Here is a 12,982-nt window from a genome sequence, read left to right on the forward strand (position 1 = left end):
AATTGCTCAGTCGTATTCAGAACATGTAGTCAATGCTGAGGCTGCAGCTGGATTGCTTTGCTCTCCACTCAGAAGTGTTCCTGCTATTCCGTCCGGCCTGCCGAATCCTCCCTCTGGTGCTGTCATTCGACAAGCCCCTCCAACCACTTCTCCCCCTCTTCCTCATTAAAGTAGCATCTGCTGAGGTAAGAGGCCTGAATACCCCCCTCCAACATTGCACAAACGCACACACACACACACACACACACACACACCCCACCGCTTCCTTTTGCAGACACTCATGGCTGCCATCTGCCACAGAGTTGGACGAAGCCCCACCACCGGAGCAGCCGCACGCTCTCACCATACATCCACGCTGAAAGCCCTCATTTAAAACCCGCTCAATTGCTGGAAAACATCTCAGACACAGCAGACGTGGACGGCTGCACACAAACGCACTCGCTGACATTTGCACCCGAGCTCCAGTAATCTGAGTGAGAGAAGTCCCCATGAAGGACGGCAAGACCCAACCTGCTGCACTAACCCACCAAACTCCTCCTCTTCTCTGTGGGGACTCCAAGGGAAGAGGCAGGGGGCGGGGGGAGCGGGGGACGACAGCAAACTCTAATTAGTCCAGTGTGGCCATCGGGTCCCTCCAGCATTTCATTTCAGGAGCAGAGAAAAGGAGCGGAGCGGAAAGGAGAGGTGAGGACAGCGCGGGGAGAAAAGAACTCATGCTGATTGAACATGAAGCGTCTCCCTGTGGCTTCTTTCTCTGTCTCCTTCTCTTTTCTTTCCGTCTCTGCTTGTTGTACATAATGCCCTCTTGCTTTCAGTGCATTTGCTCGTCACCCCTCAGTTCTCCACAGTGAATAATAATGCTTGCTCTTGGAAAGAAGGAGGCAGAGGAGCGAGCCTAAGGCCATGCATTCTGATTGTCTAAGCATTCCCAAGTCGCTCTCTCTGCCTGCGCAAAAAATCAACAGTGCAGCAGGGGAGGGAGGCCGAATGCCCTGTCTCCATACTCTCTCTGGGTTGTTTTTACTTTTTAGTCATTATTTACGATCTGCATCACCCAGAGGTCCCTCTGCCTCTCCTTCCCTGAGACAAATGTTGGACCACAGGGACATTCGTCTTGTCTTTTACGAGCTGTCCAGGCAAGTTAGCAACATTTAATGTGCTCTCTGGGGATGTTTGCTCTTGCCTGCCACGCTGCCATCATCGTCACTGTCACCCGGACAGAAACAGTGGTGGGGCGAAGCGACTGGAGGAGAGATTTCTTCCAAGAGAGGCTGAACTTGAAGAGACAGTATGGCAAAGCTCCAGAACCTCAGGCTATTTGAGAAAAGGCTGCTCAGTTCACGCTAGCGAGCCACTTTACTTTGCTTTCTTTCTTTCTGTTTTGTTTGTTTTGTTTGTTTTTTTTTGCAAATTTCCTAAAATGGGCTGAAATTTGTTCCAGACTGGAGTCAAAGACGTTCATCTATTCGGTCTGATTGGAGGCCTGACATGTTCAGTCGCATTCGAGGAATAAAAAGTATTTTTAACTCTAATCCAAAAAGCTAATAAAATCTTTTCAAACCAAGCCATGTGCAGCCGTATGCTCCTGCGGTAACAGAAGCTATTAAAGACCCATTATTTGGTTCACTGTGCCTTTCCACTGCCTGCGCCGATGTCAGATGAAATGGGCCATTGTAATCCTCATCAACATAGCTAATTTCACGTAAGGGGAAGTTGATAGAGAGTGTCAAAACCATTTAAAGGTCAACCAGGCAGGCATTTACTAGATGTGTATGTACATATAAGTAAGCCTGTTCAAATATTCTAACGCTCATTTCAAATATTTATGAGTAGAATCTCTTTTTATGCGCTGGCACATGGGGAGACCGCTGAAGCGCAGAGAGAAACAGCTGTCAGAGCTGAGAAATCAGGTAAACATAGAGGCAGCAGAACAGCTTCTGACAAAACAGGTGAACAGTTTTATGTGGACATGAAAAAGGAGGATGATCAGAAAAAGAGTTTGAAATGTTTGTCCTCGTTCCACCTGAAACGGCCGCTGCACTACAGCTAACCTTTGGACAGAAAGTGTCACGGCTCACACGTGACGGGTTGCTGCTTCAACAGAGACTCAGGCAGAGCCGTGACACAGAGGAGAGGAGAGGAGGAACGGGTCTGACATTAGAGGCAGGACGATGCTGTCACATGACCTTTAAACGCCACAGATATGTGTTTGGGATGTGTGCCAACACGGGTTACAGAAGAAAACTAAGACGACGCCTGCAGTGTACGATACTAAAACCTAGACTTGTTCAAGTTTCAAATATGTTTTCCAATCACAATCAATTAACTATTTTACCTCCAGTTATTATGAAAATGCTGTGTAGATCAAATATGACTTAAAAGAAATTTTGTAAGTGCATTCAGGAAGTCATCACAGCACCATTCCTCTATGAACCGTTTAACAGCGTTATCAGCATTTCACTGAGATTTCGCCAGGATGAAGATGTTTGCTAAATGCTGCTAGCTAGTCTGCAGGAGCAAAGTGAAGGAGTCACAGGGGAGGGATGCTTTACGAGGCGGACGCTTGGAAGCTTGTGGTTTTGAGGAGTTTTGAAGGTGGCGGTAGGTCCACCCAGGCGTTTTGCACAGCTGAACTGTTGCCACGGGAGACAAAAAGATTTCTCAAACATGCATGAAAGAACATGAAAGAACACTCCAGGTATGTTTTTGACAAGGGAATAAAATTATAACATGATGTGAAGCTCAAAAAAGTTGATTTTACATAATACTGCCAGTTTAAAAAAACTGGTTAGTTTTCTTCATGTGAATGGACAGAACTTAAAATGCTTTCATCGTGTCATACTGACCACTTCAATCGAATCAAACTGAGATCACATCGCAATAAAACCCCTTTTTATTTATTTAGGCTTAAAAAAGTCTTTACTGAAAGCACAGTTTAAGTCATTCAACACAGATAAAGGGCTTTAATTCCCAGGGTTTTTCAAAGTACCTACTGTGTTTGTACAGCATTAGGAAATCATATGAGGGCAAAGTGATGAATCCACATTTCGTCAGACCTCTGACACCTCGATCCAACCCTCTCTCTACACTTCACTATCACATGTCAGAGTGCATGAAGACACTCCATGCACCTGGGAAAATATATTACATGTACTTACAACTCGAATTCATGACACATGAATCTTTGGCCAAATCGACTGGGCAAAAAAATATTGTGCTCCAAATACTTTTATGCAGATTCATAAAGCAAAGATGATATTTGGAACATATTGTTTATCCATAATTCATGACAACTGTTACATTTACTTCAAATGTCAACAAACAGGTTTATGGTGAGTTGTATTCATTTTAGTGTGAAAACTAACAAAGATTAAAACAATACAAAAGAAGAAATGCATTTAAAATTCAAAAAATCTCGACCTTTCCAGTGAGATGTAGCATACGTTCAGCTTGAATATGTAATACGATCATTTTCATGGTGTGTATATTAAACACCGAGATGTCCTTGAAGACATAACAGCTATTTTCTGCTCGAGTTTCTTTCTAAACTACCAAAGCTTAGCAACATGTGAGAACATTTCAGAGAACTTACCCGGTCACCCTGCGGCGGGCGGTGATGCTCGCCACAATAACGCTCTCCGGTCTCGGTGTGGCCACAGCCTTGAAAGTCCCTTTCCAAAACTTCTCAAAGAGCTGCTTCTCTCCCAGCTGCAGGAAGCTGCAGGTGGCGGTGCTTCCCTCCGATCCCAGGGTCGGAGAAGGACCACTGAGGTCGAGCTTGAGTGAACATGGTGTCTGCATCTCAGGGTTTTTTTTTGTGTGTGTGTCTTTTTTAATCTGCAAGTGAGATGTGATCTTTAGTCCCTCATGAGCCAGACGCTCCACAGTCTGCTGAAAACACGCTCACACGCTCTCTCCAGTTGTTGCTCGGGAACTGTCCAAGTACTGAATCAAAGCAAGTGGAGTGCAGCGGGCTGCTTTGCCTCGTCCTCTCCTCTTCGCTGCAGCGGGTCAACGTGTCAGCGCGTCTGTCTGCTCTTCAGTTGAGCTGCAGCCCGGGGAGAAGGACAAAAGCTGACCCTCTCCAGCTGAAGGCAGGGTATTGTTCTTGAAGACGGGACGGGGTAGGGGGGCAGATTGTGTTTCTCTCTCCGCCTCTCCTTCTCAGTCACATCTGCTGCTCTATTTGGGATGGGGTCCGGGTCGGGGAGCTTCTCTCTATTGCCCCTGTCGGAAGCTTTGCACAGTGTGAAGCGCTCCCGTCCTACAGATGGAGGAGCATGGCTCGGTCAGAAGGAGACAGGAGTTTGCGTGGTCAGACGCTGTGTTTTGATTGTACTCCCACCCACAGCAGCTGAGCAGGTTTGAGGCTCAGCTGAAGGAAGGTCTGAGTGTGAGTTTGAAGAGTGTGTGAGCGGATGCGTCAATGAGAGCCGAGTGAGGAGCTGAACTGTGAAAAAGCTTGTTTTGTATCTCTGTGCTGGTGACGTCAGAAAGGGGGGCTGGACTCTGGGGTGGAGGGACACCTCTGTGTGTAATGTGGGTGTGTTGTTCTTGTCCCTGTTAGTTTTGAAATTAGGTTTACCTTCATCTTCACTTCTACGCATCACTGTCTGTTTCATTGTCTTCTTCTCCCCCTCTTCTTGTTCCTTCCTCTTATTTAAAAAAACAACCTCTCAATCAATATTTAATAAAAGAATCCTTATATCAGATCACATAAAACCATGAATACCACAAGAAGAAGAAAATATTCAACAGAATCTCTAAAACTACAACAAAGTTTGTGAAATACCCATAAACCACGTCCAAACACTTCACATCGTCTAGTGAGAATACAACTGTCACACTTTCTCTGTTAGCTTAATATGAATTGAATATCGATGCTGATGTTCTGTTGCCAAAATGGTTTCCCACAATCAAGTCAATGTTGAAGAGTCAATAGCAGTAATTCAAAATATAATGAGGATGTACTGCATATTAAAAAAGGGTTTGTTTTTAGGCTACATTCACACAGCAGACAAATTCAACCCAAATCCAATTGTTTTTTTTATCCCCATATATGATTCATATCAGACTTTTTCAAAGCAGTGTAAATATTCCAGTTTTAATATTTTCAATAAAAGCCTCAGTTTGTGTCACTTTCTAAACTACATCAGATGGATAATTTTGACAATATCTGCGGTCTGAACGGTCATGTTGCAGGTTATCCAACTTTTATGACAAATTATGATGATGGTGCAGCATAATTCTGCCCCAGCAGAAGCCAAATGCTGTAAATCCAGATGTAAACAATGGCTAAAAATAAAACATAATGGTGAAAGAGCCATTATGTTTAGTATAATTTTTACCTTCTTTAATTATTTTACTAGTTCGGCTTTGATAAAACATGCACATAAATTTTTCATGATAAAAGTTTGCACAAAATGGAGTCATTTTGCTTGGCAGTGTTACGTCCTTTATTTTACGTGCGATTAAGGTTTCACATTTGAATACAGCCTGCTCTGTGTCTGTGTCAGTAGCTTTTGAATTTCTTTGTCCTGCTCTCTTGGAAGCTCACACTTCATGCTGCTCAGACAAAAGGCTGGAGTAAATCAGCATAACAAAAGGCCCAGCTCAGTGAGGGCCGGTCAGGGCTTGTGCCTGATCCAAACCTCCCTGCATTTTTCTCCAAATGTTGGATTCATCTGTTTGCTCTCTAGTCTGATTGGATCACACAGGTGTGAAGGTTTTCTTATGATATGCTGTTAATATTTACGTTAAATGTGTAACTTTCACAATGTTTCTGTACTAAAATAAGTGAACTTTCAAGCTGTAGGAGAATTCTACAGAAATATTCTTATGCATCTCATGTTTTTTTTAAGTTTGAGTTTACTTTTAAGCTACTAGCGATTGACCAACCTACAAATCTCTTTTATTGCTAACAGTACTTTTAAAACATACCATAAACATTTCAGATTGGTATTCAGTTTTCCACACTTCCTGTTACAAAACTGTTAATTCAATTGAATGAGGCTTTAAACTCTCAACCAAAATATGCAGGAACTTTTTTCATATTTTAAAACCTCTTTCCTACTGCTGATGTTAACTGGTTTGGATATAATTTTGGGGTGGATAAAATGACAAAGTGCCGTTTTACAGCACAGAAAAATAACTGTTTTACCTTCAGATATTAAGAAAATACTTTAAATGTAAAAATAAACAACTTAAAACATTCTTTGAAATTGGCCTCTGTCTCTTTAACAACCTCGTACCTTCTCCCTGCTCTCCATTGATGCAGTTAGAAGAGCTGTAGTTTGAATGAGCAGCAGACAGAATTTTACCTGTTGTTTGTTAATAGCTGCTGCCGCTAGTCTGGTGGAGCTGTGTGTTGGAGTGGTGCTCTGTAATGGACTAAAGCTCCAAGACGGAGCTTTGGGTCCGAACTGACGCCCAAATGGTTTCCACAGGAGATTCAAGGATTCCTTAAACATGCATGAATGCATCAAAGCAACACTCAAAGACACTTTGATGGGAGAATAACTTTATGAAATTATACAAAGCTCAAAAAAGTTGATCGTGCAGAATGCCCCCACCCCGTTTTAACTTGATCTCTCTCCTGGATTAAGGCAAGCAAAGAGCTACTGCTGAAAATAACTCTTTACTTTTTCTTTAAGTTATAACGTACTCCTGAACCAGTAGTGCTTCTTTTGTTGTTGTGTCTGCTCAATCTTGGAAAAGCCTCACTCTACTGCAGCAGATGGCAGCTCATGCTGGGCCTGCTTCTTTCAGAGTTTTTTTTTTTTTTTCTAAGGAGTCAATCTTTTCTACTGTTACCACATGCTCAGAATGAGTTATTTCTGCAAAACTGAAACAATGCAATCAACTGGTTTTCCTTTAAAAGCTAATTTTTTAACCAACCACTTGACACCAATAACAATTGCATTGCTTTATAATTAGAGTTAAGTTCTAAGGTATACACAAAACAAAAAACACAAAAATATAATTGTTATAATTTTATATGTACAGCTATTATTCCTTAAATAAAGATTTATTTATATTTTCTGGGTTTTGTTTCAGTCAGCTCGTTTGAGATTAAATTAAAAGTGTTTTTATTTATCCTTAAAACTCCCAGACACATCCACATCAGCCTGTCTGTTTTGAACTTAGTTGGTTTAGAAAAAACAAATAAAATCTCACCTTTCAGGTGAAGATCTATTTTATTTGCATGTGGGTAAAAAATGCATTAAAATACCTGAATGTTACCTCAATGTAAGTGAATGCAAGACATAAAGAATAAGAGTTTTAACTCTTTTCTTTATTACTAAGAGGTAAATTGCACTTCCCCCATTGTAAAGTCGTAGGTGGAGGTGGTAATATCTTTCCTCTAATATGTATGCATAATAACACTGCTTCATGCCTCATCGGGACTAATAATGCATGTATTAGTTGATAACTTGAAACCTTGATGTATAACACCACCAGTCGCTTGATGATAAGTGGCTGCTTCATCAGTGTGCTTTGCATAAAGATGGAACTGAGGTGCTCTCCAATCAAACCGGGGAGCACAAACAAGATGGGAAATGTTTTCATCGTCGTTGGGAATATTAAATAAGCGTCTGCGCCGTCGCGTTAAATATCGGAGGGTTGTGCAGAGGGCAGCTGGTCGGGCTTCTGCAAAACAGATTTTTTTTTATGAAGAGCTTTTCCCTGTATAGATTTTAAATAAAGCGCTTAGTTGAAGGATATGGGTTGTTATTGAAAATGTTAATTTGTGTGAAGATGAGAGAAGTTTTGATAGGTGGGAAAGCAATTAGTAAGAGCTGCTAAAATGTTTAATGCAAACAGATTTCAAAAGCTGTGGACTCTTGATCTTAATTGGCTCTTGATATTGTCATTGAAATGTCATTAATATGATAGAAAATGTTGCAATAATTAGTGGCTGACATTCATTGTGTGCGGCTCTGCTCTGAAAACAGTCAGAAGCCCAATTATTCCTGAAGGAGTTGTCTTTCATATTTGTACTGGCTGACAGGGCGCAGCGTGAAGAGCCTCCACTCAAGGTAAACAAAAAATTAAGCGAACTTTTAAAAATAGCCGAGGGAAATACAGGGGAATGGATGGAGACTTTTTATTGGTGAGGCTGGATGACTTTGCATGCTCAGATCTCCCGCTGACAGTAATTGCTTTTGTTGGAGCAGATAAATTCCTCTTAATGGATTTTTTTATTATTATTATTTTTCAACAAAAAGAGGGTATGCAATTACTGTGAAATGTAACTTTTTGTCTCTCTTTATCAGCAAGAGCCAATATGTTTGTTTTTTTTTTGGCAATTCTTCGTCTGACGCATCGTTTAAAACACTGGAAAGCAAACATTCAACCTGTTGTCAAAGCCCAGAGCCGTAAATTCGTTTTCATTTCAGCGAGCGCGCCTCCGCGTCTTTACCAGGAATCCATGGTTATTGTCTGTGGATGAGCTGTCACCACCGCATTCAGAGCAGACAAATCTTCCTTCTCAAGACAGTTTTGAGGACATGTGGTGCTATAAAAAAAAATACTTATTTCCAATACCTGTGGAATTACTGTGTCATTTTTAGTCAGACATTGAAGGAAACTGATCCAGAAAACAAACCACGTTTTTCTAATTTTAGAGAAAACAAAACTTATCTGTCAAATCACATAATTTACAAATTTGTAATGATTTGACAAAAACAAATAAGACCCAATGCAGACCATACAGATGAATAAAGTGTGTACTTTTTGTGAACACAATCATTGGTCTAGAAGATTATCCATTATCCATTCTTAGAAGAAAACTGGACAAAACCTCAGATAGGGGAATCTCAAATAAGACAAGAAAACAACTTTAAATTCAGAATCAACCTAAAATATGCATAAAAACATAACATTAATTATTTTACAAAAATAGACCTATTGTTTACTCTTTGAACCTATTATTAAACATTAGCATAATAAAGAAAACTTTTTTTTCATAGACCAAAATGATGGAAAATCGACATTTTCCATCATTTTCTGTGAAACATCATGTCTTGGATCTGGCTACATTTAAAATATAAATACCAATGACTGTAATTGTTGTAAGAACTGCAGTTCTTGGTGGAAACATCATAACAATCATTGACTCTGCTTATGCTGTCATTATTTATTTGTCTAATTGGCTGAAATAGTTACTGTGTTGGGTTATTTACTTTGACAAACAGTTGTAAATATAAGCTTTTATTTTGTGAAACTGAAGCCATAAAGCAGCTTTTTGCTGCTCTATTTAACTGTGTACAACAATTTACAAAAAAAAATAATAATAATAAAAATTAAATACTAGACAGATTTAAAATGAATTTTCCTGGAGCAAAACTTTCAGTTTTTTTTATTTTTAATCACAAAAATTCCTTTTGAAAGAAGGACTAGAGAAGGAAAGCAAGGCTCACTAATACTGATTTGGAGGACAGAGGCTGACTGTTCATTTGGTATAATGATTTCCTCTAAATCTCTTTGATAGATTGTAAACTGTGAACTCCAGGTGCTTTGCCCGAGGCAACACAAACGTGATTGTTTCATTTACAGGCAGTAGCAGTGAGGTAATGATTTCCTTCAAAGTGATATTTTGATCATCCCTCCATGTACCTGAGAGCGAAGAGTCGTGGTCTTTAACTGCAGTGTAATTAGGAAATGAGCGTTAAGGTTTGGGGAGGAGATCTATTGAATAACAAGGCATGAATAAAGAAAATGATATGATAGTTTGACATTCCAGCATAATGACTGCAACAGTTTAGGAAGCAACAGACAGCATGCTCAAAGAATAATACATAAACATAATGAAAAATTGTGATTTTGTACATTTTTATGATTTAATAATTGTCAGTGTTATCAACAAATCCTAGTGGTTTGGACTAATTCTGTTTTCACTTTTCCAGGTTTTATATCTGCATTTTTATTTATTTCTTTTATTCTAATGCAGAGAAATCAATATAGTATTTTTAATTAGCCTGAAAATGGAGGAACCTGTGGTTGCTATAGCAACAACCAACACTTCCATGCAGAGCCTGGCTCATATATGTCTGAAGTAAAGGGAATGAAATAGGTGCTATAACATGCAGAAACTGACCTACATTTTTTCTTGTTATAAAGATGACAAACTGTTTTATTTCAGTTTTTGCTAAATTAGAAAAAGAGAAAAAAAACAGAAAAATATATTTTCAGTCAGTCTGTACTCCCAGTCTGAGAATATTTTTCCTCTAAATCAGACGTTCCTGAACTTTATTTGTTCAAGATGCGGATCAATTGTTTCTCTAGTCAATGTATTTGAAAATGTGACACTACAGCCACTGTAAAAGTTTATAGAAATGTCAATATCAGCAATTACCATGATACAGTCCAAGCATCAAATAATCATACAGAAATGCTCAAGACTGCAAAAACTCAATGCAGGAAATATTTTATCTGATATATTTTCCGAGAAAATATATGTGAGAAGATTAGAGCTGCGCTGAACATCAAGGGTTCTTACGATTCTTTAAATGAACAAAACTGACCTTCCATAAAAAATAATGGTAATAAAAAACTTCTCACATATATTCAACATTTCTTGGAAAATGTTGCATTTACACACATTGGCAGAAACGCAGCATTCATACTGGTTATCTGTTTACTTCCAGTTATCTAAATTTCACTCCTGATTATTATTCCTTCTGTAAAGACAAAAGCACCTAATGTAGTAAATAGCAGCTATTCTGAAATAAATTCACCTTCATAACTCAGTAAGTCTTACAGCTAGTTTAGGTTATGTAGCCAAAACAAATCACTCTTGTAATTCTTTTCAATAAACTTGAATCCATATGAAGCCTGAATTGTTTTCGTCTCCCTTCAGTTTCTTTATAGTATCTGAGACACACAGTCTGTGCAAAGTGTCCTCTGACCCCGGTCATAACAACTCACAGTCTTAGAAGTAAAACAGAACAACAATAGTTTGCAAGGTCAGCAAAACCTTCATTATTTTGAGGAACAGGCTTTTTATTTTCAAAAAGTGGCCAGACTAAGGGTTTGTTTTGACTAAATCCTAAAATCTATGTGGCCAGCTACAGTGGGCAGGAGAGCAAAGAGTCTGGGGAGGTCAGGTGAAGGTTTTACCACATAATACTTTTTATTTTCTCTCACAAAAACAGAGATAGGACAAACAGATACAAAACGATAGATGCAAGACAAAAACATTTAAATATTAACTAGTAAACTGACATCTTTTATAAGATATTTGTATTTGGGCCTAATCTATATTTCAATAAACCAAGATAAATTATTAAATTAACTGCTAGAAGAATCAAAAAAGGTAAAGCAAACATGAAACTGGTTAAACAGTAAAATATTAGAAGATGTAAAACTTGCTTTGACATTCTAGTGCAGTAATGATGGTAAACATGCAGTCACAGCTACAATCAAATGGTTTCCCTCCATGCAAAGAGCAATTTCAGTTTTTTGGTAGACATATCCAGAAGACTTGTCGGAGTAATAATGCAGCAAAAGAGGCTGAAATGATCACACTTTTCAGATTTTTTTTAAACTAAAAATCTAAAATATTTTTTCTACCCATTCACAATTATGTTCTGCTTTGAGTAGATGAAAAACATTCATGTCTGATTGCAATGAGACATGATGTGATGAAATTCAAGTGGCACTCTGCTGCTCAAATAAACTCTGAAATAAATAGCTGAAATATTTATTTTGACCTAAAATGAATTGAAAATCAACATATTTTAAGCCTGGATCAAAGAAAAATAGATTAAAAAAAACTTCCTTCCTGTCTCATTACACCTTTCAGGAGACATGCACACTGACAAAGTTTCCCTTTAGGGACTTGGCAGAGTTTGGAAAGTAAGTAAGTAGATGACCAGCCTGGTGATGTTAAGGACAATCTGACCCACACAGGGCAACGATGACAGGACAACATCTTACCTAATTAAATCAGAAGTCTCCATCAGGGCAAATAAACCACGGGGTTACAGGATGATGGAGCAGATCTGCTTCTGCTCGGTGCCTAGAGGTTACAGAGAAATGCTTATGCTGATTTTCAAGCCGGAAAGTTACAGAACCAAAAAGATGAGCTGTCATCCGAGAGGACAGCAGTCATGTTTTTGAATCTTATCTGCAATATGAGGTTGTTTGTCTCAAAGACAGACTAAAATTTTGTGAGACTTTTCAAAAACTGCAGTTTGAGTTTTATTTGCTTTTTACTCTGGTAAAAAGTGATGCTAACTCAGTCAGTTAGCATCACTGACTGAGTTCTTACAGAGTAAAAATTTAGCTGGTTTATTTGTCTTTCTTCACCAATGTGCAGACTTTGCAGTGAAAGTAGATGATATTGCAGCGCTGCTCTCCAGCACCTCATGACGGAGTCCTGTGTAGTCATGAGAGTCTGGAGGGCAACACTGTACAGTAAATACTTTTTGTAATTAGGAAAATGTGTTAAGTAAGTGATGCTACATGTCTGATGTTCATCTGGAGTCTGATCACTTCAGTTGGTCTAAGAGGAAATACTTAGCAACACTCCAAGACGTGCACGTGTGAATTCGTCCATAAGAAAATCCAGTTAATTAACTGCACATATTGTTTTGTTTCACAAACTTCAAAAGTTACTTGAAGAGAGTCAAGTTTTTTGCAAATTTAGACAATAAAAAGTTATATTTTTAGGTAGAGTAGGCAGACCTTGTCTATGTACAAGATAATTAAGCTTGCAGATTGTGGAGTCAGGGTGAAATCTGTCCCTCTGCTCTCAGTGGTTTTGATTTTAGTCTGTGGATCTATTATGTCTTCTTCTCAAGCACTCACAGAAATGTGAAGTGCAAAACACAAGTTTTTCTTAGGCAGTAATAGAGGAGTATTTTGTAGTAACACACTCTAAATAACAACATTGCTAAGATAAATACTATCCTTTCTTAAATATAATCCCCATAGATCACATGTGTCAAACTCAAGGCCCGCGGGCCACATGTGGCCC

At 39.0% G+C, this 12,982-nt stretch overlaps 1 protein-coding gene across 2 annotated transcripts in view; it reads right to left on the bottom strand.

The window, feature by feature from the left end:
• srrm4 (serine/arginine repetitive matrix 4) overlaps window positions 1-4,450 on the bottom strand; it is a 56,880-nt gene extending 52,430 nt beyond the window's left edge. Inside the window, exon 1 of one of the 2 annotated variants that reach the window (XM_016669193.1) lies at window positions 3,593-4,450. In XM_016669193.1, coding sequence (XP_016524679.1) covers window positions 3,593-3,801 — 209 coding nt within the window. In that variant the 5' untranslated portion in view covers window positions 3,802-4,450. The remainder of the gene's footprint in view (window positions 1-3,592) is intronic. The other variant, XM_007547458.2, reaches the window with a different exon arrangement.
• Between the last annotated feature and the right edge of the window lie 8,532 nt (window positions 4,451-12,982).

Source organism: Poecilia formosa, unplaced genomic scaffold, assembly GCF_000485575.1.
Source record: "Poecilia formosa unplaced genomic scaffold, Poecilia_formosa-5.1.2 Scaffold20, whole genome shotgun sequence".
NCBI lineage: Eukaryota > Metazoa > Chordata > Actinopteri > Cyprinodontiformes > Poeciliidae > Poecilia > Poecilia formosa.